The sequence below is a fragment of the Choloepus didactylus genome, chromosome 18, assembly GCF_015220235.1.
Source record: "Choloepus didactylus isolate mChoDid1 chromosome 18, mChoDid1.pri, whole genome shotgun sequence".
Taxonomy (NCBI): domain Eukaryota; kingdom Metazoa; phylum Chordata; class Mammalia; order Pilosa; family Megalonychidae; genus Choloepus; species Choloepus didactylus.
This window is the reverse complement of record NC_051324.1, coordinates 46,797,832-46,825,569: the sequence shown is the minus strand read 5'-3', so window position 1 is coordinate 46,825,569 and position 27,738 is coordinate 46,797,832. Positions and strand designations below refer to the sequence as shown.

At 44.3% G+C, this 27,738-nt stretch overlaps 2 protein-coding genes across 4 annotated transcripts; one reads left to right on the top strand and one right to left on the bottom strand.

Annotated features, from left to right (window-relative positions):
- Positions 1-1,209: 1,209 nt before the first annotated feature.
- Positions 1,210-14,377, top strand: UBE2Z (ubiquitin conjugating enzyme E2 Z). The gene is made up of 7 exons (XM_037808897.1): positions 1,210-1,526; positions 3,522-3,594; positions 5,486-5,673; positions 8,066-8,177; positions 9,307-9,419; positions 10,005-10,095; positions 12,372-14,377. Exons 1-7 carry the CDS (start codon positions 1,210-1,212, stop codon positions 12,540-12,542), a joined length of 1,065 nt encoding a protein of 354 aa, XP_037664825.1. The 3' UTR covers positions 12,543-14,377.
- A 1,364-nt stretch (positions 14,378-15,741) lies between these two features.
- On the bottom strand, positions 15,742-25,044 carry SNF8 (SNF8 subunit of ESCRT-II). Of its 3 annotated transcripts, none has more exons than XM_037808898.1 (8): positions 24,896-25,044; positions 24,488-24,538; positions 22,944-23,082; positions 21,462-21,566; positions 20,592-20,664; positions 18,020-18,161; positions 17,065-17,139; positions 15,742-15,968 (listed from the first exon to the last, which is right to left on the bottom strand). In XM_037808898.1, exons 1-8 carry the CDS (start codon positions 24,947-24,949, stop codon positions 15,831-15,833), a joined length of 777 nt encoding a protein of 258 aa, XP_037664826.1. In that variant the 5' UTR covers positions 24,950-25,044; the 3' UTR covers positions 15,742-15,830. The 3 variants fall into 3 exon arrangements, with proteins under 3 accessions (XP_037664826.1, XP_037664827.1, XP_037664828.1); XM_037808899.1 differs by having other exon boundaries at positions 24,761-25,028; XM_037808900.1 differs by lacking the exons at positions 24,488-24,538; positions 24,896-25,044 and having other exon boundaries at positions 22,939-23,071.
- Positions 25,045-27,738: the final 2,694 nt, after the last annotated feature.

The following is a 27,738-nucleotide window of genomic DNA, read 5'->3' as shown; positions in this document are numbered from 1 at the left end:
TGTTAGCCATTATTAGAGGTTCAGAGTCCATTACTGGAAATTCACAAAGCTCTGAAAACTACTACTTCTTTTTAAACAAATTTGGCGGCAATATGTGATCCAAAGTGAGGCTATTCCTCCAACTTGTGATGAATATTCATAAAGTATTCAAATTAGCTCGAGTGTTTATACATTTTGCTGTAGTCATATCAATACGTTTGGTTACTGGTGCTGCCCTGGCTCCTGCTGTGAGTGTTACTCTAAATTCTGAAGCACACCTGACCCCAAGGGTTTTGGGCAAGATTATGGGCCTCGGCAGGAAAGAGAACGATTTTTTTTTCAGAAGCTACCCTCATAGTTCATAACATTTTTTACCTTACCACGTATCTCAGCAAAGTCCTGAGGAATCCTCCCAGGATTTACATTCACAGCCCCTTGGATTTCTGTATATGCAAGGGTTTGTGGGAAGAAAAATACTGATCTTGGAGTCAGGAGGCCGGTTTTTTCTTCAGTGTGCCACTTGAGCTTTTACCAAACCTCTCTAGATCTGTTTCATTATTCCTATGGCAATGCTAGCAACAGTGCCTGGTATTTAGTAGGCCCTTAATAAAAGTGTGTTGCATAAACTCTAAAGTGAAATGGTTTTTCATTAGCAGGTTCTGATTCCTTCCTTCCTCTGTGTCTTGTTGCAGGCAGGGGGCAATGGCAGCTTGCCTGGGTGGGTGAGGGTGCAGGGAGGAAGGATAAATCACGGAACCTTTCGGACAGACCCTCACCCATCCTGGGCTTCCAGGCAAGGACGCTGAAGACCCAATTCTACTCTATGAATATGGTCCCCCTACCCCTTCAACACTTTCTTCTCCCCTTTCAACACCTGAAAAGAAAAGAGCACTCAGAACTGGGCTTTCAACTACACCGAAGCGTCCTGACAAGTCTCAAAACCTCTTCCCGTAAAGCGCGGGCTCAACGCGGATCCAGAACCCACGCCTGGCGGGCTGGTTCCTACCCCCTGCCGACCTGGAGGACCGTGGGTGGACGCTCTTGCAGAGAACCTCTCGCTGGTTGGGGCGGGGGTGGGCGGAGCCAGCGCCGCCAGCGCAGCCGGGGCTGTGGAAGCAGAGGGGGGTGGGGACACTCTGGCCCGGCTCTCGGTGGTGCGGGAGCGAGAGAGAGCAGCGGCCGCTCTGGTCGGCGGAGGTGCTGCCGTGCAGTCCCGGAAGCGAAGCAGTGATGGCGGAGAGTCCGACTGAGGAGGCGGCGACGGTGGGCGCCGGGGCGGCGGGCCCTGGGGCGAGCGGCGTTGCTGGTGTTGTTGGCGTTAGCAGCAGCGGCGGCGGCTTTGGGCCGCCTTTCCTGCCGGATGTGTGGGCGGCAGCGGCGGCAGCGGGCGGGGCCGGGGGGCCGGGGAGCGGCCTGGCTCCGCTGCCCGGGCTCCCGCCCTCGGCCGCTGCCCACGGGGCAGCGCTGCTTAGCCACTGGGACCCCACGCTCAGCTCGGATTGGGACGGCGAGCGAACCGCGCCGCAGTGTCTACTCCGGATCAAGCGGTGAGCTGGGGTTTTTCCTCCTCCAGCCCGGAGCGGCGGGGCTCGACCTTCCCCGCCCCCCACCCTTTCCCACCAGAACTTCCCCCCTCCCCCCGCTGCTTCCTCGCTTCTCTCGCGGCCGCCCAACTCCAAGGCCCAGATCTTGGCAGGCGGGAGCTTCGGATTTTAAATCTTCTCTTCCCCAAGCCCCACACACTAAAACCCCCTCTCGCGTGGCCAAATCCGACCCCGCCCCTCGGCAACCTCCCATAAGCCTTCCGTCTCCGTTCCGGACAGCCCCCCCGTACCTCCCTCCCGAAACCCGACCCCTTAGCGCTTCAGAAACCCCCTCCCGCCCTCCGCGCGGTCGCTCCCTCCCCCTTCCTCAGTTCAGCCTTGCTAGATGCTGCCCACGGGCCCCACCCATCTGTCCCCCCCATGTCTCCTCCCGAGCCCCGTTTGTAATACACGTACACCCAGACTTGTTTTGCCCGCCTCAGACGCGAGTCAGCCTTTCTTTTTGTCCGCCACCTCCTCAAACTACCTCCCCACAGCCCCTCAAGCCAAGTTCGTTTCCCTCACATACCTGCAATCTTCCCTTGAACCCTGATCTCAGTACCCCAAAGCTGTCCACTCTCCCACCTGTTTCAGAAACTTACCCGACCCCCACCTCCTTCCCTATTCCCTGACTTGTAATATCCCACCCTCACCCAGGACCTTACATACACACACACACACACATACACATATATATTTTTTTCTGCATCATCTGGTTTATTTTACTGAAGTAAATACCTTATTTGAATGTAGGAACAAAAGGCTATTTCCTTTCTCTGCTTCTTATGTTTGGGATGACTGGTTTTTGAACATATCGTTTGACAGATATATTTACAAAGTGCTTAGCATAGTACCTATTGCATAGGAAAAGGGTAATACTTATTAGCTGCTGTTAATCCCGACACCTGTTTCCTGATGACCAGACTCCTCTCCTCTCGGTGCCCCCATAACAAGCATCCTCATCTAGTATTAACATCCCCCACTTTTTGAGACCCTTCACATGTCTCTCTGCCCACCTTTCAAGGTTGTAAAAAAATTAAGCAGTACTGTCAGGAGTGCCTGACAGAGGACTCCAACTCTGCCAAGGATTACTACCTCTTAATTTAAGAAACTCAGCACTACTACTCTACGCTTGTACTCCTTGAGCAATTTCAGTCTTAATATCTGATACACCTTTGAGTTTGGCCAGTTTTCTTTCTCTGCTTTGCTACCTGTATATGCTTTTTATGTCCCTCCCCACCCTAGCAAGTCCTTAGTCTTTTCCCCACCTAAGAGGTTCTTTAGACCCTTGCTCTCAGCAGATTCATTCCAGTTTGTGAAGTAGGACCTAGAAACTCTTTCATCTCCTCTAGTAGTCGTCTTCCAGATGTGAGATTCTCAGCAATTTCAGAGACTCCCCTGTCCCCAACCTGAAGAGATATTTAGTCTTCTAGGCAAGAGGACCATTACAGCCTTGCTCCATGCTAGGTAGCTTCCTTGTTTCATATAATCCCCTACTCAACAAGGGCCACGGTGTAGTTTATGGGATTAGTTTTTTAGTGGAGTTGATTATGCCTTCCCAGCTCCTAAAAAAAAAATCTTCATTTAGCATTCAGCTGTAGTACCTGGGAATCTCGGAGTTGGGGTGTGAATGAATTGTCATGTGGGAGGAAGTGAGTAAATGTGGTGCCTTTTCCAGGGTGACATCGGATGCCATTGGGATCTCTGATTTTTTTTCCTTCTTCCTACCCTCCCCCTGAGGAAACAATGCCCCTTTGATAATAATTTGCTCTCTGCCTGCCTGACAAGTACTCAGCTGAGATTTCTCAGCCAACAAGATAGTGCCAACATTTGTGGTACCAAGCACCACTCTCTCAAACCCTGGTCTCATTAAGGTGATAACAACTGTTCTGCTCAAGGGATTTCCCTTTTTTCTCCCCTCCTCACTCCCTCCCCCACTTCCTTTTTGGTGTTATACAGGGATATCATGTCCATTTATAAGGAGCCTCCTCCAGGAATGTTCGTTGTACCTGATACTGTTGACATGACTAAGGTATGTTATTTGGTGGGACTGGGGATTATTGGGAAATTGTGTCCATAAAGTTGCAAGAGCCCCAAAGAGATTATTCAGCTCACCTTTCTGATTATAGAGACCCTAGGAGGGTAAGTGGCTTGCCCAAGGACACACAGTGAGTTGGAACAGAGCCTTGAACAAGACCCCAAATGTCTGTTCATTAGACTGCCCATAGCTACTTTTTCGGTTGGAAGATCCCAGTTTATGCCTACTTGTCCCTGCACAATGATAACGTGGCACTCTCGCTCTCGAAAGTGCTTCATTTTGGATGATAAATTATGTAGTCACCCTATTCATTGTACTACTCAGTTTTTCCCCCACTTCCCTAGCCTGCCACTCTTGACCTTTTAATATGATGCTATAAATGAGGGGCAGGGAAAGTTGGGTATGGGGCCAAGGTTGGCTGAACACTGGTTAAAGGGCCCTGTTTAGGCTCCTATCCTTACTAGTTGCTTTTGAATATTCCTTCCACCCCCAAAGACCTCTCTTGTCCACATAAACATAGAGAAAGTGTAATATGTAATGTTAAATTCCTCTGGCATAGATATCTGGGCTTCCCTTGTGTGCTCTACCCTCAGAAGTGAATCTGTACTTAAACCTGAAAAAAGTAAGGTTTCCTAAATCTAGAGTTGTTTAAATGAAAATTCCTTACAGTTTCAAATTCCTTACAGGAAAAGTTCAGGTTTTGTATTGTTGGTGTGTTTTACTTGTTTTGAATAGGCTTCCCTTTAAATTGCCTTTTTTTTTTTAATGTGGTTGGAAATATTTTTCTTGGGACGTCTTGTCCTCAGTCAAGTACCAGTGTTAATATGCTATTCCCTGGGATCCCAGAACTGATGCCATTTTGTAATCAGCTGAACTTGCTTTCTAAATGACTGAGGCTGGAATATAATCTAGTGCATCACCAGGGCAAGATAGTGTCTATAGACCAGGGCATTGGACCCCAATGTTCATTTTCCTCTTGCTGGTCAAATTCTTATCAGACTTGAGTGCCAAGGAGCCTTAGTATAGAAGAAATGTAATTGATTCAGTTTATGTTTTCCTCCCTTCAGAAGGGGAAATCTTGCTCAGTAATTAGAGCTAGAGGAAGAAAATTTGGTGTTCTCTTTTAAGGGCTGCTGCTTTTTTTTTTTTCCCTTAACCAGTAGTTTGGGGGAAAGTTCTGGGGGTGGTCTTATGGCTCTAAGTGGACTCTTAAGTTTTCCCCATTTTTCTTTGTATCTTTGACATAGCTGGATGCTATCTGAGCCACATCCTTAGACTCCTCCACAGTAGGTTTGATGTTGTGGAGAAGGAAGCAGACACCCTTAGCATCCGTCACAACCCTCAGCTCTGTACTGTTACTGGCTCTGGTGCTGTGTCCTCCGATCCCTTTCCTCTTTTCCATTTACCTTACCTCCCTTCCGTTTGTGCCACATAAATGGAGGGTGAAGTTGCAAATTCAAAGTTACCTACTCATTAAAAATATGCATTAATTTCTTAAAATTAAAAATGCTAGAATCCTACTTTACAGATGTATCCTGTCATTTGCACGTTGGTGTTCTGGTTATTTCTTATTACACTAAACAGGGAGGTCTGTACAAAAACCATGCTTTAAGGGAGTTTTAAGGGATACTCAAGGTGACTTTGACTAGATTTTATTTTCCCTTGGGCTCTAACTTTAGAGTGTAACCCCTGAATAAGATGCCACTCCTCCGTAATGGAATTTATTAAAATTCCAAACATAAATACACATATTAGCACGGGTGAGGATATGGAATGGGTACCAGACTGTGAGGGCTCTGCTTCTGGCATGGGTAGCAAGTTGAAGCTAGGAGGGGTTGGGGTGGGACATCACCTCACAATTTTGAGATGGGGTTTTATTTTGCAGATTCATGCATTGATCACAGGCCCATTTGACACTCCTTATGAAGGGGGTTTCTTCCTGTTCGTGTTTCGGTGTCCGCCCGACTATCCCATCCACCCACCTCGGGTCAAACTGATGACAACGGGCAATAACACAGTGAGGTTTAACCCCAACTTCTACCGCAATGGGAAAGTCTGCTTGAGTATTCTAGGGTAAGAGGAGATTTCTAAGTGACCAAGTTGGTCGTTAGCATATAATTACTCTAGGCCAGCCTTTATCAACCAGGGTTCCTCATCTGAACCACAGAACACAAAAAATGATTGGAATGACAGTTTTCTCAATTCTCCCAGGATGGTACACAACTGTTATCATTCTAGATGCAAAGGAGAGAAGTTAGCTCGTTACATACAATGGATGCCTTGGCAAAGTGGTTCTCAAAGGTCAGTTTCTGACCGGCAGCATCAGCACCATCTGGGAACTGTTAGAAGTACAGATCTTGGTGCCCACTCTAGACCCACTGCCTCAGAGGCTCTGGGGGTGAGACCTGCAATCTGTGGTTTTACAAGCCTTCCAGATGATTCTGGTGCACATTCTCGTTTGGGAACTGCTCCCTTAGGGCAGTGGGGCTTAATTCTCTCCGGAACAGGTTGAGAAAGGCTGCAGATTTGTGCCATGCAAGACATTTATGGGCGTCTTCTTTCTGAGTCTCAATGAGTGGCTTTGGAGATGGTGGTGGTGGTGGTGGTGATGATGATTACAATGATATTTTAACAATCAAATGAAAAAATCCGAGATTGGAAGTCACATCAGATATGAAACAGATTTTGAGTACATCTTGTTTCTGGGTATTACCATAATTTTGCTTCATAGAATTCCCGTCCATTCTCCCTTAATTTCCTTTGGGAGTTAAAAATTCAGAATGGGAATGATGTCCAGCATATTCTGGGCTGGTCTTTCTAGTGTGGTCTGAATTTTCCTTGGGGTGGAGAACAAGTGCAGAAGAGAAGTTGAGAAAGTTGCCCAAACTGGTGATATTGCTTTCTTCCTTCCCATCCAACACATTTCCAGGTTTGTGTGGGGAAAAAATAGCTGAAACAAACTGGAGGCAAGATTCATTTTTTAAGAACTCCCTAATCCAGGGATGTATATGTTCTGCTGTGATTGTGGCAGTGAGGAAGTCCTTTAAACAACATTGTCCTTAAAGGAGTCCTTCATCTTGTTAACGCACATGGTGGTCTATGCTGGTAGGACAGTGGTATATATAAACCAAGTAGTAAGAAAATTCAGTTGTTGCTTCTATATGCAATTTGTTTATGAAGGTATTTTTGTGGTAAGTTTTCCCTTGTTAAGCCAAAGTAAAAATATTTTTGAGTGGACACCAGCTAACAGTGGGAACAGAAGTAAGATGGTGGGGTAAGGGGACCAGAAGTGTTTTGGGTAGAAAAGGAGAAGTTACCCTGAAATTGAAAAATTGACATGAAGCATCATAAAGTGGAAAATTCCCACATTTTCTTAGTTAACTGTATTAGTGCTTTATCGGCCTCTTTCCTTCCCTCCCTACCTAGAAAAAAATATTGGTCTGACTTACTGACAAAAGAAATTTAATGAAAGCTTACCCTGTTGAGTTGAATTCCTGAATATGTGAAGCCTTAGAGAGAGTAAGGTCTTGAGTTCCTGGAGGAGCAAAGTTGAGAAGAGAGCAGGTTGAGAGGCACCTAAGAGCAAACCCTGAAATTACAATTATGAATCATTTACTTGGGCTTTCCTCAGGTACTGCAGAGAAAGGGAAGTGGTCAATTAACTTTAACAAGCCTATCCTGGCTCACGTTGTGTTGACATGCCGTCTCTTCAATTAGTTGAGACAAAAATAAATGCTTTTAATGTCCAAGCTGCCTACCCCTCCCTCATTGTACTTGATCAGGTTTATGAAAAAAAAAAAAACAATTTTGGCATTTTCTCTTCATGTTCAAGATGTTTTCCATCAATGATTTTCAGACCCTCCACAGTCTGGAAGCTCTCCCTTTATATTCTTCCTGTCCCTTGGCAGAGCTCTGTAGTCATCAGAGAACTTGACATTCCTTGGGGTCCTGGCGTAGCACTAGACCGGTGATAACCCCACCATGTGGCCTCTAACTAGATGACTGCAGTCACCTGTGTGCCTCTATGTTCAACTCCTTTCTCTCCTCTCTAACTCCATCATTACCCATAAATAAGTAAGCTCATTGAGGTCCACAAAGGTTAGTTTAGACTGCCATTGGAGCTGTTTACTTTACCTTATTTTTTCCATTTTGTTTGTCATAATCTTCCCTGGCTACTGTTTCTTTTCTAGCCCAAAGAAAAGCCCTTCAAAGTTACTTCACTTGCTTTACCCTCTTTTCCTTTGTCCCACTTCTTGATACAAGGATTAGGCATTTGACTGATTTCTAGTGAATAGAGGTGAGACACAAGCTGGGAAATTCCAGAGTAATAATAGTGAAAGAAACGTTGAGTCACGTATGGTGTTGATGCCAGGCGTTGGCAAACTTGTGCACTGCTCTTTCTGAAGCTGCCTTTCTCGTCTTTCTCGGCCTCACCGCCTTCCCTTCCTTGTGATATGTTTTGCAGTACATGGACTGGCCCCGCCTGGAGCCCAGCCCAGAGCATCTCTTCTGTGCTCATCTCCATTCAGTCCCTGATGACTGAAAACCCCTATCACAATGAGCCTGGCTTCGAACAGGTAAGGCCAGGTGGGTCAGCTCTGGGGCATAGATGGAATATTGAGTCTTAAGAGATCTGAGTGGTCTGCTTTGAGAGTTTTTTTTGTTTTGTTTTTGTTGTTATTTTTTGACAAGACTAGATGCATGAAATTGGTCTGCAGCCCTGTGGATTATACTTGTCATTGTAGGAGAAAAAGGAAGCTGGTATTTGTGCTCTTTAATAATGATTTTTTAAATAAGAGTTACAATAATACTGTTGCTATTTTCATTTGACTTGGATTAATCTGCTGTGTAGAAGTCGGTGGAGAGACTTAAAAATTAATTCTGAACCTGCTTTGGGAGCTGCTGCAGCCTTTGGATCCTTCTGTATACCTCCATTCTCCAGCATCCCTTAAGGTGCTCCCTAGTGACTGCTGCTGAGCCAGCCATTTTTCTGTAGTTATGAAGTACCATTACTGCAGAGCCAAGAGGCTCTAAGGCATGAGTATTCTAGTCAACTCTGCTGAAGAGAAGGCAGAAGAAATTCACATTTTCCATGAGTATGCTGTGTGCGACACACTGCCAAGTGTTTTATATGTAATTTCTCATTCATTCCTCATACTAAACTCTGTGAGGTGAATGTTACCCCGTTTTCAAATGAGGAAATTGGCACAGAGAGGTTAATTATTTTTCACAAGGTGTACAGATAAGGGTAGGATCCAGGATGTGCTGAGGACTGTGGTTTCAAAGCCAAAGCTCTTCCACTATTCCAGAGTGCCTTCCTTGAATTACTCATAAGCACATGAAAAAGCTTCAGTGATATTCCCAAGACATAGCTCAACCTAGGTGATTATAAAACAGTTTAATTTATTCTTAAGATTTCTTTCATTTCAGGTTCAGAAAAATTTGATAGATCTAGTTAACTGGTTATAGGCCAGATGACCTGTAACAGAAGAATGGATATTGCTCTATGTATGGATGTGTGTGTGTGTTTGAATGGTCTCAGAAATAAAGGCTCTGTCATACAGTGGGAAGGGAATCTGTTTGTTAGTTCAAGTACTTTGCTTCTGGATCACAACCCCGTATCAATCCTGAAATCCCTTCCCATTGGTTTTTCTCTTTTGCCTAAATTTTGCATTTGGATACTGTGATGTGTCTGTCTCATCAAAGGAGAGACATCCAGGAGACAGCAAAAACTACAATGAATGTATCCGACATGAGACCATCAGAGTGGCAGTCTGTGACATGATGGAAGGAAAGTGTCCCTGTCCTGAACCCTTACGGTATGTGTCACAAAGGTCCATTTGGTATTCCCTTTGGAGATTTAGCTGGCTCGCCACCTTTGGGCAGAGACCAGTGTTGAGCACCAGATGGCATCTCTGTCCTTTGAGAGCACCAAGCCTGGTGGGAAAGATGTACTCCATGCCCTCAGGGCCTGAACATATTAAAGATATGTAACTGTTCTACAGCCAAATGAGGTATAGAGGACTTCATAATAAACTCATTTCTTAGTGTTAAAGAAAACTGGATGGACAAAGTCAGTTAATTAAACTTCCTAGGAGAATTTTGAGCAAGGTTGGGGGTTAGGGATTGTCTGTGGAAAACAAGTGAGATTGAGCAAGTCCTAAGTTTGAAGTTGTGATTGAACTGATGAATATTATAGCCACTCTTCATTTTATAATCCCTAAGATATAAGAGAAACCATGGGCAGTCAGCTGTGCCTTTTTCTATCTTAAAGATCTTTGTGGGAAACCAAATCTGGGCTTGGGAATTCTAGGTGCTTGATCTGTCATCAAGGGTAGGCAATGAAGGGGTGACACCCTCTCTCCTCCAAGTTCCTAACTTATACTTATCCACTTGTTTTCCAGGGGGGTGATGGAGAAGTCCTTCCTGGAGTATTATGATTTCTATGAGGTAGCCTGCAAAGATCGCCTGCACCTTCAAGGCCAGACTATGCAGGTAATGCCCTTCTGTAATTCCAGAGACCTCACAGTAGACCATGTAAAATCCCTCCAGAAGAGTGACGTCCACGTCTTTCATAGACTGTCATAACTAAAAGGAACCTGTGTCATTTGAAGAGTCCAGAAAGGAGACTGATCTGCCTAAAGTTGTGTATGAAGTTGGTTCTAAGTTCTTAGCATAAAGTAGGTTCCCAAATGAGTAGAATCTGGACTGTCCTGCTTTCTAGGCTGGTAATCCTTCCCTTCTTGGTCTGTAGTCTTTCCAAGCCAAAAACGTGCAGACCTCTCAGAATCTTAGGGATTGGGAGAGTCATTTATTGGAATTGATGACATCTTTTTTCTATCCCTAGCCCAGAAGGGTGCTTACAGAGAAAGACGGCTTAGGGAAACAATGGATATGCAGTGTCATATGTTGAAAGATTGCTTTTCCAAAAGTGGTAACCAGTTGTTCATTCTTTGCCTCTACTAGAAAAATGTTTCTAGTAAGCATGCAGAGTTTAGGCTAGATTTTAAAAAGAGCTTCTTATTAACCAGACCATAAATAGACCCAAATATAAGTGACTTGATTGGTAAGAAGGAGAGAAACCCCTAACCTGAAGGATCAGTTCTTATGTCTTTTGGGTCACTTACCTGGTAGTCTTGCTTAGAAATGGGATGACTTAGATAATCTCATAAGGCCCTCTCTAGCTCTTCTTGGGCTATTTTCCCCCACCCACCCACCACCAAGAGTAGTAGTCCTGTTTCCTTGAGTGTTGCTTGTAAATGGCAGCTTCCCTATCCTTTCTTTAAGCCATCTGCCTCATTTAAGCTCAGAGTTGACTTGAGAGAGTATCGTAGAAGATGGTACATGCCTTTTTTTTTTTTTGTCATGTTTGATTTTAATTTACCCAAAAGCAAAATTACCTGCTCAAGCATAAATGCAGGAAGGAGGAAAATAAATCTCAAATCTTTTTTTTTTTGGCCAGTAACCTAACAATATGTTTACAAAGAAGTGTTCCAAAATAATTAACACCAGCCATTTGCATAGGTTAAGAACTTTAAAAATTGATGTTTTTTAGTGGATCTTCCTTTTTTTTAAATAGCATTAAGTACTTTATACTAGTGGTGGCACCAAACTCCCTTTTTAAAAAAATATCCTATCAGCTTTTAAAGTATTAACCTGACTAACCTTGTCTTCTCACTCATTTTAAGGTGGTGGCCCATCCCAATTCTGCCAAGAAAATTACATAGTTTGTTCCCACCAGGAATTCCGTTGCTGGTGTCTGGGAACACTACCAATATTCAGTCTGTAGAGGAACAATAAAATGATGAGGGAAGGAAATGGAGGGGCTTCATCTGGGGAGGGAGAGGAATGGGTAGAAATGCAGCCAAGGATGAAGGAAGGAAGATTTGGAGAATTGACTTCAGACTAAGTATAAATTTCAATGTTTGTGTAATATAACCCTCATAAGTGAAAAATGCAGACACAGCATCTCCTGGCACCTGATTATGAGGGTAACGTTGGCAGAAGTGTGGAAAGGGGTATATGTGGGAGAAGCAAACAGAATGTGAGAGGGAGAAGAAAAGACACGTACCTGTTTGTTCCTGCAGGGAGAGAAGTCTCCACTTGTTTGAATCCTGGCCGTAGTGTACTGCTATATTCTTTCTGCAGAATTTTAAACTCCTCTTTTTAAAATATCCTCCACCCCAACCATAGTTATTTTTGAGACTTTGGGGATAGTTCACTCCTTTCTTTAAAATGCGTGGAGATCTTTATTTCTAGAATGACAAGGAGTAGGATCAGTGCTCGATGGCCTGGAGCAATGCTCAGACCTGGACAGGAGGGTACTGCAGGATTCCTGGGGGGATGCAGGTGCTTGTCGGGAAGTTGGAATTCCTGAGTTATAGACCTGCAAATTACTCTTTCTTGGTATAGGGAATGAAGGATATTTTTTCCCTTGTAAGATTTTTATGAAATCTTTAATTGAAAACACAGGGATGACACAGGCAGACTTAATGATTACAGTGCTGGTTTTGAATTTCTCTTCCCTACCTAACTCGCCTTTACCGCTTCCCCTTTCTGCATATTGGGGGCCTTATTTGGTGTGGCATATGTGCTGCAATATTTCTAAATGCAAAGATTATGTTGTCTGCTGTTAGGAACTATCTGTGCTCTACTCTCCTGTTCTCATGGCTCAGAAGTGAGCATGCTTTTCACATGGGCCCAAGCTGCTATCTCTAGGCTAAGCTACCTGGACTCGAATCTTCCATCACCTTGTCTCCTTTCTTCCACAGGACCCTTTTGGAGAGAAGCGGGGCCACTTTGACTACCAGTCCCTCTTGATGCGTCTGGGACTGATTCGTCAGAAAGTGCTGGAGAGGCTCCATAATGAGAACGCCGAAATGGACTCTGATAGCAGCTCCTCTGGGACAGAGACAGACCTGCATGGGAGCCTGAGGGTTTAGACCTGGCTCCCCTTTCCCTTCCCCGCAACTTGAGAGTCCCAGCAAAGTCCCTCCCCTCCACCCCAGGGATGGAGAGGCACAGTGTATCTCCCTCCAAATGTGACATCATCCTGCAAGATGGCAAGAACCAAGCGAGCTCGGATCCCAGGGTGTGGGAATGGGGCGTTGTTGCCGATCTGACCTCCTTTGCTCTCGAGCATCTAGGGCCACGTTCATCCCACATCAGGGGCCAAGGTACCTATACAGGAGCACCTAGCGCAAGGGCCTCTGGCAAACAAAGCAACCAACTCACCTCTCCACGGGGCCAGCTCCTTAGGGTTAGGTGGAAGACAGAAATTGCAATTCTAAGAGGGAGTGTGCCCAAATGGTTTTGGAGGATAACTGGAAGGGAGCTTGGGGTGGGGGCTGTCTGTGACACTTAAGCCGTCTGGGTGGTTGTCTGTCTGTCTTCAGTCTTGAAGCAGGGCTTCCCAATGCTCTTTTCCTCCCTGCCCCCCCTCCCCCATCATTTCCCACAGGCCAGCATAATTTTGTTTTTCCTAATTTATAGTCACTGTTCTAGACAGACCAAAGAGAAGGAACAGTGGTGGAGTCTAGGCTGCTGATCAGTAAGCTTTACCTAGCACCTGAGCACCTTTCTCCCCTGCCCCCCCCCCCCCCCCCAGCTCTTCACCCCTTTCTCAGTTTAAGACAGGAGGTAAATTGACTGGGTCTGAACTGAGCACTTGGTAAAGCCTACCCAGGCACCATTAGAAGCTGAATATACTATTTGTTCCCGCAATCACTGATTTGAAAAGTTCCCACACAGACAGCTGCTGTGTATGGGGTTAGAGCCACTACATAGAATAGTCTCTTAGAGAAAATACTAGTCACGATGAGGATATTTCTCTTGGGGATGGGGCACAAGGGGAGACTGATGCTACTCCTATTGTATTTTGTTTGGCTGTCCTTGTGTGTTTTCACCCCAGCCTGTCATCCCCCCTCCTGACCCAACCCCCAGGGGCTTGTGGTGAACAAGAGTAGCCAATGGCAGAGGGGATTGGGGCTGGGACTCTGGAGACTCCTCCTCTTTTCTCCCCTCCTGTCCCTTCCAGCTGCTCTTTGTCACTGGCTCTGTTGGGTGTTTGCTTGGCTATGTTGCTTCTCTGTATTTAGCTGCAGTGATCCTTTAGCTGGTTGGCTCAGAAAAATGTGCTTTAGATGCCCTGTAATACTGGGCATCCAGGGAATCCATCCTTCGCCTTTTTGGCCTGTTCTCCCTAATACTTTCCAGATTCTTGCTGTGTTGTGGCTCCCAGTGGGGTATCGGTGATGCCTGTGATGGAGGGCCTGTCAGTATCCAGCCACCTGTAAGGGAGAGGATAACTTTCCTGCCTGCTGCTAAGAAGGTCTCTGCTGTGTGGATCATGGGACTCCCCTGGGGGAACTGGGGGTGGAGGGGCGCAAAGGAGAATGTCTACTTGGGAGGGCAGGAAGCAAAGAAACTGGACAGGGTAGGCTTGGGGGACAGAAGTTTATTTCTGATACCTGAAGGCTGGGTCTGTTCACATGGAGACCCAAAAAGGGACCCTGCTTCCAATTTCCCTCTTCCTTTCCCAGAGCTAGTCCAGGGCTTAGAGGAATGCCCTTGGTGTGTAGGTCCAGTGTTGTCTGTCATCCATTTTAAGTGTTCCCATGTTCAAGTGACAATCCTCTCCTTGGCCCTGCCATGGGCAGAGCACATCTGGCATAGTGGCCTGACTTACGTCCTAATCTTGAGTTGAGGAAATATATGCACAGGAGTCAAAGAGATGTCTTTATATCTGACTGTACATAAAGTTTTGTTTTTTTTTTTTCATTTTGGTGCAATAAAGTTTGTTTTGGCAGAAGGAGGAAGCGCCTATGGGTGTGGGAGGGTTTGTGTAAAGGAAGAATGAGGGTCATCTTGACAACTGCACCTCTCAACTGGGACTGAAACTGTCAGGGAGAAAGTGCTCAGTGAGTTGTCTGAAACCTAAAAATTTGGGTTATGTAACGGAGGAAGCAAGACCACTGGTGATAAGGTTTCTACCAACTGGGAATGAGGGGTCTTTTTTTTTTTAGGGCTCCAGCTCTGGCACAGTGAGAGGAGTGCTATTAGTCTCAGTCACCTCCAAAGTAGTACCTATTTTGAAGCTTTGGGGAGTGAGTCTGCACTATGAGGATAGGTAGAGGTAGAAACAGGCTTCACCTTACTTCCTGCTAAGGGAGGGTGTCTTAGTAAGGATAATACAAACCATGGAGTTCTTAATTTTCTAATACCAAACTAGTCCCTCTTAGGGATTTGGCATTCATGCCATGAAGACTCTGGGTTCCTAGCTCATAACCACCTCCCCAAATTCCTAGAGGAGGTTCTTGCTTTCTGGTGGAGAAGTTCTTCCTTCCTAGCTGACCATGTTGTGTAGAAAGACCACAAAGTGTCCCACTGGCCTGTGTGGTGCCAAGGATTGCTACAGGAATGCGTGTGCTCTTGGGTTAATAGACCTAAGCTCTAGCTTTGACTCTGCTTAAGCTGGGTGACCTCTAGTACATTACTTAGTTTTCTCCCTTGTGGAGTTAAAAACTCCTACTTGTTTTAATTTTTAAGGTTGTGAGGATTAAAGTAGATGTATGTAAAGCCTAGCACAGGATAGGTGTTCAGTAAATGAGTCTCTTTCCCACCACTAAGGATACAGGGACCCAGTGATCAGTGTGGAGGGGAAAGCAAGGACACAATTTGAGAAAGATGTTCACTTGGTTGATTACCCTTAAATTCCAATGTTTTCTTTCCTCCAATCTCAGCACCATTTAACACTGACTTCACATCCCTTCACACACATAGCAAAGTCTGTCATAACCCACAGACTCCACAGAGACTGTTATTTACCGAGCCATCAGGGTCTGCTAGTTTGAGGTAGGGAGCATGTTGTAACAAGAGGCTGGAATTAGAGGTTGTAATTTATGTTCCTCTGCTCCAGAGAGACTAGACTGTAGCCAGGAGACAGCTGGCCTTCATCCTAGGCCCAGCTCTTCCAAGAGCTTGTAGATTACCTGGGCTAGTCATTTTATATGTGTTCTCTCCATCTATGTTACTCAGGTTATCTTTACTGGATAAATGAGGTGTTCTCCAATAAAGATGCAATGTGAAGGCACTTTACAAAAAATAAATGGGGGAAGAAAGAAAAGACTTGGAACTTTCCTCTTTTTTTTAAACAAAATTCTTCAGGTTTTATTCTACCAATGGCTCCTCCCTCTTCCTGCTGCTGCTATGCCCCCTTCCACACTCCAGAGTCAGGAGAGGGCTTCTCTGGCCTCCTCAGCTGTAATCTCCTGGGAGTAGAGGTCAGTGAAGAGCGCTGGCAGCCAGTAGTGGGCCTCCCCTGGGGCCTGCAGGTCCAGCCAGGCTAACCCCTCCTTCAGCAGGTGTTCCTGGAGGGGAAAGGCAGAAAAAGTAATTTGAGAAAGGGGAAAGTTTCCACAACAAAAGGGGGATGACAGCAATCCCCAAACTCATTTTGGCTTCAGTGAGGTTTTCAAACTAAATCTACACGAGTGCCTTCACCACAGGTACACAACCAAACTGGAATGACTGACTTGTTCTCATCTGTTGCCTGAGGTAAGCAAAATGTCACCAAGTCATTTAGTCATGTGAGGAGGGGGCAAAGACAACGTATGGTGGGATGTAATGGAAAGACTGCAGGGCTGTAGAAATACTTCCTGTATGTCCTTGAGCAAATCACTGACTTCGTTTTCTCTGAAGGAAAATGGAGATTACTGTTGTAGCTATCTTTGATTTAACCTTACCGGGTAAATGGCAGGTATGGGGACACCTTTTTTGGAGAAGTTAACAGTATGACCATATTAGTATTAGAATGGACTCACAGTTCATAGAGCTGGGAATATGCTTGGGATGGGCTGATTTTGTCCAATATCCTTAGGCAGACAGTTGTTATATTTATTCCCATTTTGAATAAAAAATGAAATTAAAAGTCTAGAGAGTTGAACTGGCTAAATAAGGAAGGAACTAAAAACCAGGGCTCCTACATTCTCATGCTGCTCCCTCTTCATCAATCTCATTAGTACCATGGAATTTGAATCTATAAAACTATACTATGTAATGTGCAATATGGTACTTAGTATGTAATTATAGATTTGTAATTATAATTGGTTAGTACTTCCCTTCACCCTGTACTAACAGTGTTACTTCCAATACAAACTACATTCATAACCTGACCAGCAACTCCAGGCTCACATGCCCAGGAGAGATACCAGGGGACATGGATTCCCCAGTGGCGGTGGCCACCTGGTTTTACATACATGCCAGCATTAGAAGCCTGCTTTGAGTTCTGCCCTTTCAGTGCCGTCTTCAGAGAAATGCTGGAGTTATGTCTAGTGAGGCAGCATGAGCCTTTGAGGCAAGAGACCAGCAAAGTGAGATGGAAGCTCCTGCCTCTGGGTACCTATCCACCCACCTCCTCCACCCATCTGGGGCCCATCTTTCCCGGGCCATTCCAAAGCCACGTACCAGCACTTGGCGCGCCCGCTCTGTCTCCCATTTAAGACTGGCTTTGATTTCACTGACAGTCACGTAGCCATTTTTCTGAAGGAAAGAGGAATGGGGATTGAGTCAATTAAGATGGTACTTGACCCCAGAACCCAGCATCTGCCCAGGGACAATAGATTTATCTGGAAAATAGGAAGAACTGCCCTTAGACCAAGCCTAAGAGAGTACAGAAAGAGAATATTCAGAGATCCCAGCAGCAAAAGAAAAGTGACTTTCAGGGTGACAGAGGTAGGTTAGTGGGTTTGATCTTAAGAAGTGGGGTCCCAGGTACTAAAATATCAAGTTAGACCTCCTCAAGGGAAGATGCAAGGTCAAGAATGATTAACTGATAGGAAGGAATAGTGATAATCATAAACTTTATAATATAAAATATTTAAATATCCAGTCCTTGCCCTGTCTCACCCTACCTATACTCCAACAAAGAAAAACCCTTTCCTTATTTGGTTTAGTTCCACCTAACAGAATTAAGAAAACTAAACAGGCCTTCCCTGAATACATGATGAGGATTAGGGGGAAGGTAGCATACGCTTGAGGCATGCTAGAGGGCAGGGGGATGGTATACTAGATTACTAGATTTGAAGAATCATAAAGTAGTTTAAGAAGACATCAAAGAGTCTGTCAACCCAATGAAATATAGTTAGTTGTCTGCATGTCTGTCTACCCCACTAGACTGTAAGCTCCTTGAGAGTAGGAAGTTTATCTTAATCCATCTTTACATGCCCCACAGCCTAGCCCAGTGCTCTGCACTGTAGCTGCTCAATAAATGTCTGCTAAATAAGCACAGGTCTGTGTAGTTCATGCACAAGACAGCCTCAGCTAAAGAAATGAGTAATGGGGAAGATATCAGAGCTGTCCCAAAATCCCACCCAAGACTATCCCTTGCAAACACACTCCCTCTCAGAAAGCACACCAGTACCTCTGCCAGCTGCAGCACCACCGTGTGATCCATATTAAGCTCAGCTGGAACAGACTGAATGAGGTAAGTGCCACCCACAGGGATGATGCCGAAGCCAGTGCCAAGTGCCTTTAGTTTCTTGATGGCCCTGATCAGGTCGTCTCTGAGGTGAGGAAGAGCTGCTTAAAGACTTCTGGCAGACCACACCGAGCAACAACGCAGTTTCAGCTCTGCCCTGGATAGGATACCCTGACAGAAGACTCAAAAGGCTGCACAACAAACTAAGTCAGTAAAAAGGCAGAGTTAAAGAGTACCAAGTGGTGCTTGGACATCTGAGGAGGATGGTAGAGGAAGAATTCAGGCTCTCCACTCAACAAACCATTTTAATGCCTAGTCAAGGGTCAAAAACTATGCCTATACAGGAACTAGTCAGGAAATGTGAGTGAGCTGAATGTAAGAGACAAGAGACAGTAGCAGGAACTACGGCAAGCTACAGAATGCACATCTATTCTAAAGGGACCATCCAGCTGATTATCATTTGGAAATTCAGGCCCAGTACTGCCAGATTTTCTGATCTCTCCAGAGGCTGGAAAGCTGGACTTTTAAGTGAAGTTCACAGAGTTCCTGGTTGACAACCAACTCAAACTAAAACTAGGGAAAAAGAAAACCTACAAAACACTATAGACTATGTATCTAGCCCTCACTGTAAGTTTATAATCTCTACCAAAGCCCAAGAATGTATCACCTGACCAGCCAGGGAAAGGGAACTTCCAGGTAGACTGGAAAGCTTTCTCTAACCCCCAAGAATAACAAATTAAAATCTGTTTCAAATGCACTAATTCACTCTCTCTTCCTGAGAATTAATCTTCAATAAGATGGCTAATAATCTTTTGTCATCACTTTTCTTTCTTAATATTACAGGTCTCCGTAATATCACACTTGTCTGGCTTCTTGGGAGCTACTTCTAAAGCAGCCTTTCATCTTTTTCAAACTGGGGTCACACAAACAGGCTGGTCAAATTATACCCCATCATCTGACCCCATTCCCTTCCCCAGCCCTTCTTGGTGCTTATTCTAGTCTCCTTCATCTCAAATAATCTCAGAAGTGTATACTTCCCTGCCAACAAAGAATTCTTTATCCAGCAAAACTGTCTCTCAAAACTGAGGGAGGTATTAAGACACTTCTAGATGAACAAAAGCTGAGGGATTTCATTACCACTAGACTGGCCCTACAGGAAATGCTGGAGGAGTTCTGCAGGTTGACAGGAAAGAACACTAGACAACTGACTGAGGTGAAGAGGTGAAGATCTCCAGTAAAGAGATGATGATGATGTTGGTGGATATAAATGCCCGTACTATTATATTTTTGATTTATAGTTCCATTTTTTGCTTCCTGCAGGATCTAGAAGGCAAATGCATGAAGTGTAATGATAGGTCAATGATTTGGGACTCCTAATGTATAAATATGTAATTTGTACCAAGAACTGCATGGAGGTGGGGGACAGAGTATAGGAACTTTATATATGTTATTGAAGTTGTTAGAACCAAAGCAAGTGGGATTGCTGTAGATTTAGTATGTTAAATTTAAGCTCCATGCTAACCACAAAGAAAAATAATGGAGCACGTGTGGACTCGTGGAGACGGAGGATAAGAGTGCCTACAGATTGATTAGGGATGGGAGGTTGATGTAGGATGGATGTGGTGGGGAAGGTTCTGGGAGTGGATGATGGTGGGGGCACTGCAACACTGTGAACGTGATTAATCCCACAGAATGGTGTGCTTGGGAGGGATTGAGAGGGGAAGATTTGTATTCTATGTATGTTTTCACAATTGAAAAAAGAAAGAAAGAAAAAAAAAAAAAACTGAGGAGATGATGATGAAGTGCAATGCATGATCCTGAATGGGACCTAGAAATAGAGGAGACGAGACCCAGGAGCATCCTGATGGAATATGGGAAAGGGTTGAAATATAGAGTGTGAGCTTTGTATTGGTGTTGAATTTCTTGAACTGTGTGGCTTCACTGAAGGTGGTTGCAGGGATGAGTGTCCTTGTTCACAGGGACTGTACATGGAGGTGTTGTGTATTTGGGGAGTATGGTGTGTACAGACTGCTCTCAGGTGTTTGGAAGATGGATGGGTGGATTGATGCAGCAAAGGTGGCAGGGTGTTGAGGTTGGTGGATCTGGCTGTAGGGTATGTGTTGGAGTTCTGTGTGTGGGGTTTGTATTGTTTTTGCAGCTATCCTTTGAGTTTGGGGCTGTTTCAAAGTAAAAGTTAAGAAAAAAGTGTACACAACCCCAATTATGTTAAAAAAAAAAAAAATGTGTATGCATGAAAAAAATGCTTAGAAGGAAATATACCAAAATGTTTAATAGTTATCTCAGTTGAGAAATAATGGATAGCCTTTGTTTTCTTCTTTATAGTTCTGTATGTTCAAAGTTTTTTAAAATGCAAACATTTTTTTCAGATTATAAAGAGTAATAAAAACGATTTCTAAGCTAGCCCAGACAGATAAGAAGAGTAGGGAGAAAAGATTTCCATCTGACTGTTAAAGACCTCTTCCTATCCTCCAAGGAAGTGGAAGGTAAAACTTACTGGCTAACATCCTGGGCGAACTTGCCCCTTCCTTTTAACACCTGTTGATGTAGTTCCTCTAGAGTTATCAGACCTATTGAAGAGGGGGAACAAAAAGCAGATGAAGAGATTACCGTTATGGCTGCAACCACATATATAAAATGGATAGTCACTACTTTCCAGTAGCCTACAATAGCAAACAATATTCTTGTTGCTAAATTTCGTACACCCCTCTTAGAAAATAACTGGCCACATAGGAGAAAAGGGTTCTGAGACCTCATCTGGACCTCCAAGAGTCAGATTGAGACCTATGAAAACCTCCTGAAAACAAAGACAGCAACATCTTTGAAAAACTATAAAAGTTCTCTTAACATCAAGGGTGTGTCTATTTATACTCAATGATTTGTAACTGGTTTTAGGTTTAGCTTTTTCTTTCACTTCAACATAGACCATTCAATGTGCTTATTAAGAAAGGTGGCACCACTGGATTATATTGTTTTTAAGGTCCTATTTTGGGGAACATAAAGACTCAGCTGGCATCACCATACCTTAGAGACAGGCAGAACCATAGTAACTAATGAGAAAATCATAACCCAGACACATGGCATATCAATGGAAGGGGCCTATTTTCTACCTCTATCTATAATTAAGAGGTCTAGACCTTCCTGGCCAAAGATCTCTGCAAAACAGAGACAATCATTTAGGTAATTCCATGTAATCTTGGCTCTGAAGACCTGCCATGAATCCAACTGCCTGAAACAGCCAAGATTTTAACACCTAGCTTCTCAAAAACCTCACAGGCCTGCAGACTGCAGAATGGAAAAGATGATCTTCAAGGATTTCTCTCTCAGAGAAGCCCAGAGCATAGTCCCAGGATCCAGCCAACCTCACCTCCATTCCGGTGCTTGAGGGCCAGGCATACTTCGATAATCTGGACACCGAGTTCGTAATAGAAATCCCCTACGCCCAGCATCTCAGACCAAAATCCTTTTCCAGCTAAAAGACAGAAAAACAAAAGCTAGGTTATTCATTAATTTATGTCTCTTCTTTCCTTTCAAACCTGTATTAAAACATCTGTTCTATAAGAAGTCTCCCTGTCTAACCCCTAAATCCTTCTGCTCCAACTATTAAAGATCCTCAAAACACCCTGACTCTTGGTGGTAATTCCTGCTAATGAAGAGGCTCAGACAGCTCCAAAGGATGGGCAGTCTAAAAACCATTTCTATTTGGCTGAGACTGTCAGTTTTTCCCTCCTAATTCTGGTTCAGGGCACTATAAATATGATTTTTCCCTTCCCAAAGCTTATAGTGAAATATACTGGGAGATATGGTCTAGGAAAGGCTAAGGGTAAGACTATGCTGACCTGGCTTTCAAAAATCCATTGAAGACAATATTCTATTAAGTGAAAAAGGCAGATTACAGAGTAGTATCATCGTATAATTCATGTATGTAAAAAAAATTATAAATATGACAAAATTGTCTAGAAAGATTTAGACTGTTAACAGAACTTATCTCTGCAATTATGGGACAAGGTTAGGAGACTTCCATTTCCTCCTTTAGACAGCTCTTTGATGACTGACTACATGATCAGAGACTACTTTTATTAAAATCAAATATTTTTTAATAAAGGGAAAAAAAAAACAATAACCATAAAATATCTACTGTAGGCCAGCTGGGGTGGGGTAAGGAATGGAAAGTTAATGTTTAAATTGTACCGAGTTTCTGTTTGGGTTGATGGAAAAGTTTTGATAATGGATGATGGTGATGTCAGCACAACATTGTGACCGTAATTTAAAGCACTGAATTATATATTTGAATGTGGTTAAATAGGAAAGTTTAGGTTGCACATGTTACTACAAAAAAAAAAAAAAAAAAAAAGCAAACAAAAAAAAAACCACAGGATTATACCACAGAAACAGTGAACCTTAATGTAAACCACGGTCTATATTTAATACTACAATTATAAAAATGTTCTTTCATCAATTGTAACAAGTGTACCACACTAATGCTAAATGCAAGGTGTTAATAATAGGACAGTATATGAGAACTCTGTATTTTATGCATGATTTTTTCTGTAAACTTGTAACTTTTCTAAACAAAACAAAAATCTATTGTAGATGGTTCAAGAGAAGATCATGTATGCTGGCTCCTCACTCTGCACACCAGCCTCTCACTCTTCCCACATCAGACTGGGCACTCACTGAGGAAAGGGATCCTAGCCATCCTTCTAGACACTCCCTAAAACGACATCCTCTGAATCTCCCTGCAGGCCCTTCTACAAATGATGCCCAAACAGTGGTGATGACCACTAGGTAAGCTTCAGTCCCTCTGGAATTGTATGAGAAAAAGAGACCCCTCCAGGCAACACCTTACAGGCCAGGGGATCCACCCCAATGGTGGCACACATGTCCTGGAACTGTACTCGGAACTCAGGATTCTTCCGGATCTCCTGTTTGTGCTTGCTGGCAAATTCCTCCAGGTTGGTCTTGAACATATCCAACTGCTTTGACATCTGTAGGATGACAGAGGGAGGTTAGGGGAAGCCAATACCAACAACTGGTCCCTATCCTAGTGGCAGGGAAAAGGCTGAAATAACCCCTCAAGTGTCTCCTTCAGGCCTATCCATTATGCCGTTTACTGTTCCTTTTAATTTTATCCCTGCCTTTCCTTCACAGTTCTGTTGTCAGCAGAAATGAAATGCTGTACTGTGTTTTTTTAATCCTAAAAAACACATTTTTTCACCTGTTCCTGCTCTAAAATCCAGATGCATCTAACAATCAGTATGCACATCCAATGTGGTGCTTCTCTTTTGTCCAGAAAAACTGTTATGAAATTGAAGGTGCGCCTAATAATCCGTCTGTCTTAGAAACCAGGGAATGCAGTGTTCACATAATGGGAAATCTTTAGCCACTGACAGTAAGGCCAGATAGGAGGAAAATTAAACCTGGCATGAATTAGAGGAGTATAGTGATTGTTTAACCTTTGAGTTATGGACCTCCTGGGAGATGGGGGGTATGTCTACTCCCAGTGAAGAATTTCTGAGGTCGGGGTATGGGTCTATCATATTGCACTTCAAAGCCAAGTACAAATGGTTTGGGGATTTTCTGACATTTTATTTATATTGTCCCCTCTCTTTCCCTAATTAGCAAAGCCTATCTTGTACCCTAATAAGAGGCCTAACATCTCATTTTCCATATTAAAAAAAAACAAAAAAACAAAAAAACAAACTTTTAGAAATCTCCCCTTTCTTATAATCACCATTTTCAGCTGATTCCTACATGTCATTTTAGCTATGAGTGGGAGCTTTTGAAGAGCACATCGTGTCTACTATTTTTCCTAAGTTCAAGGATCCATTTCCCTACTTAACTGATTTCTCCTCTTTTTCATCAGTCATATTAACTGATGAAATTCAAACCATGTACAGAGAAGGGAAGTGTTAAGAGAAGGAAATTGTGTGCAGGAGCTGCACCCCTATCACTTATACACCGTCCTGGTATGCGCCTAGATGTGATGATGGTGGTGGTGGGTTCCAGAGGTTAAGTAATATTTTCATTTTATTCTGAGGCATTTAAAGTAAATGCCCCAAAAGATCTAAACCAAACAATTCTACTACTTACTTCTTTCCTAAGCTCGGATATTACTTAAAACATTAGTGCAAGCATCACTAACCTTTGTTATGGGAGTGTTGCAAGGACTGAACTAGATACTGTGTGTAAAATAAATCAACAAGAGTCTGGGACATAAGTATGTAATTACTCACAGATGTTAGCTATTATTATTGGCAATTCACCTAAAAATTCTCAGCAACCTAGAACTCAGAGCTTGCCAAACACTCCGTTTACTTCAATCCAAACAATCTAGTTTACATCAAAGGTGTGTTGTTCAGCCCTGTTGAATCTCCCTTCCAATCAACTCACCTGGGCCAGCTGGTCCTCAGCCAAGACAGTCCCTCTCTCCTTATACTTGGCCTGTCAGAGAAAGAGATTAGCATGAGTTGAGATAGTGGGTCCCAGGGGCTCCCACTTGTGCTGTCACAGCCGAAGTCTGAAATAAGGAGGGACTCTCTTAAATGTCTTTTGTTTGTTTAGAGAGAGAAACAGAGTGAGGAGGTAGATTACTTTCCCTACTCAAATTTGGGGAAGTGGGGGAAAGGGCAAGTGGGGTCTGGGGATGCTAACACTCCAACCCACCGGAAGCTGGAGACACTCAGTTCCCTGGGGCCCAAGAAGCCTGTCTTAGGTTCTGTCAGAAGGCGGTTTGAGGATACTGAATTCAGTGTCTCGCCTGGCCGGGGTGGGCTGCGGGTCGGCCTTCCTCTCCCTCACCTCGGCAAGCTTCTTCTTGGCTATGGCGCCGGCTCCCACCCCGCGGCGGTGCATCCCCGCCCTGGACCCGCCGGCCGCCCAGTTGCCCCGACCCCAGGTTTGGGCGAACCCGGGATTCTCCACTGGTTTCCCAATGCGGAAGCCCGAATCGCACGTCATCTCCGTGCGCCGGAAGCCACACGCCCGACTTCCTGCCGCCGGGCGGGAGTTTCCAACTGCCAGCGGCTGGGTGGTCCCGCCTTTCGCTGATGGCATGTCCGCCTCCCTCCTCCCCGCAAAGCCCAGCGGCAGAGAAGGCGCGGTACGGAAGCGCGGATGCAAAGCCCCATTCGCCTTGGTACTACCACGTGCACCCCACCCCGGCCCTCTTGTCTCCTAGCCACTGCCTCCCCACCGCCCCACACGAGTCTTGCCTTGGGGTGGAGGTCAACAAATGCTCGTTGGTCATTTACCAATGCCAGGCGCCGTGTTGGGCACCAAGGGCTCCATATTGGACGCAAAACAGAATCGGTCCTACTCAGCGGACCTTACCTTTGGGAATCACCTGTAGAGATTCTGATTTGCGAGAGCCTTAAGGTTAAAAACTCGGACTTTGGCGCGAGACTGCCTGGCTGGATAGCTCAGTTCCACTACTTATTGTTCGGTGATTTTTAGGCAAATTCCTTAAGCTCTATGTTTCTCTTTCCACAGTTGTGAAATAGAATATTACTACTACTTTATGAAGTGGTGTGAGGATTAAGAGAGAAAATGTATAATAAAGCATTTAGTGCAATGCCTGGCACTAGTAGTGAATAAATATCAGCTATGATTGTCATTCAGTAGGTCTGGGGTGGGATCAGTCATCTGCGTACTTAGAAAGCTCCATATTTGATAGCATTATTGAATCTAACAAGGAGCTAATGGAGAACTCTAAACCAGACATTAATATGATAAAGTTTAATTTTGGAAAAATTACTCTAGTGGCAACCAGGACTTAAGTCAATTATAATCCAAACTAGAAATGGAGGGCCAGAACTAAAGTAGTGGCAGTGAGGATGGCAAGAATGGGACAGATTCAGAAGATATTAAGAAGGTAGAATGGTAAAACTGTTAAGGTATGGGGCAAGATGGGTGGGAAAAATAAGAGAGATGCCCAGTTTTTGGTTTAAGTGAAAGAGTGGTCCGTGTGCAGAAATGGGGGGGCGGGAACAGGATGAAAAGGAAGCTGGGGAAACAATGAAGAATGGTTTTGAACACATTGAAATTAAGGTCTCTGGGACATCAAAGGAGAAATAGCCAATTGTCTTAAGGATGTACTGGTGTGAAATTCTACAAGAAGAACTAGGCTAGAGCTAAGGCTCTGGAATCACCAGAGCAGTGAAACCATGAATGTCAGTAATATTATTAGAGATGTTTCAAGTAAAAGGATAGAAAGAGGATGGGAGCAGAGGTTGTTGGCAGGAGATTACCTGCCATTTTGGAACTTGAAGGATGCTGGAGGGATGAGCCGGAAAGAATTTGGGTCCTTGAGGATTTCACACTAGCCCTGGGCTGCCTGCCTCTGGATTTTATGAGACAGAGAAATAATGTTCTATCTTGATAAAGCTGCTGTTATTTTTGTATCTTTGTTGTGTTATTTGAAGCTGAATCTAATTTTAAGGATGCAAAGACTAAGGCTGGAACAGTCAATCCGCCCCTCATAGTCATGCCTTCAGGTTCATTCTCTCCCACACACCCTCAGACACTAAGCTCAGATAGTGTAAGCCCCGTTAGTTATAAACTTCCCTCCTCAGACACAGATTTGATCCCTCCAACACACATACTAGCCTTTTCAGACACCCTCTCACACACACTGACCTCTTCCAATATCCCTACCCACTCTTATGCATAATCACACTGGCCCCTGACACATGTACACATTGCCCTCACATGCTTATTTCCTTATATCAACCCAAACACAAAAATTTGGTTCCTTAGGAACTCACTGACTCCTCATCATTCTTTAACTCACACTGTATGGCCCTTTATGGTATACACACTGGTCCCTCACTCCCACTTGCTACCTCAGATTTAGCTGTTCAACCCCCTCAAGTGTACACACACATCCTCACTCCCTTAGGTACAAACACAGATTCTCGACATACCTCATAGCCACACTCAAACAGGCTTGCTCATCTCCCTTTCAGACACACTTGTTTCCTTTTGTAATTTTACAGACAGTATGCTGACTGGTGAGAATGTAAGTGCTGGCAAATGTTTAACAACCCCCTCACCAGGGTGAGAGGGGGAGCCCTGATATGTAGGGTCTGTGTGTAGGTAAGCATGTCCCTTCCATCTGCCACAGTCCCACCCCTCCTATTTTCTTACACACCGGCCCAGCCTGTCAGCCAATTCAGCTTGCAACTCCCTGATTTTAAGCAAACATCCTTGTTTTTCTAGATGAGAACTAAGTGTGCGAATAATACTATCAAGACTAATTTTTATTGACCGCTTATTTTGTGGCAAGCATTATCTTAATATTTACATCAAACAGAAAAGGTAGGTGCTTTTTTAATCCTCTCTTTACATTCAGGAATCTGAGGCTCAGAGAAAGGAAGTAACTTGTCCAAATCACAGATGTAATAAGCAGTTTGAATCTAGGTGTGTTTGACTCCAGAGTCTGCTAAAATAGACAGGAAATGGGAAGGCATTCCAGACAAAGACAACCCAAGCAAAGGGGGAGAAGGAGAGCCAGCCCTGGCCTAGGTGAGTGGAGGGTACTGGAGCAGCAGACCGAGGTGGGGAAGGCCTTGAACATCAGGAGGGTAAAGGTATGGACTTTTGGACAGAGTTTGCCTACTTTCCTTCACCCCCACTACCATCAT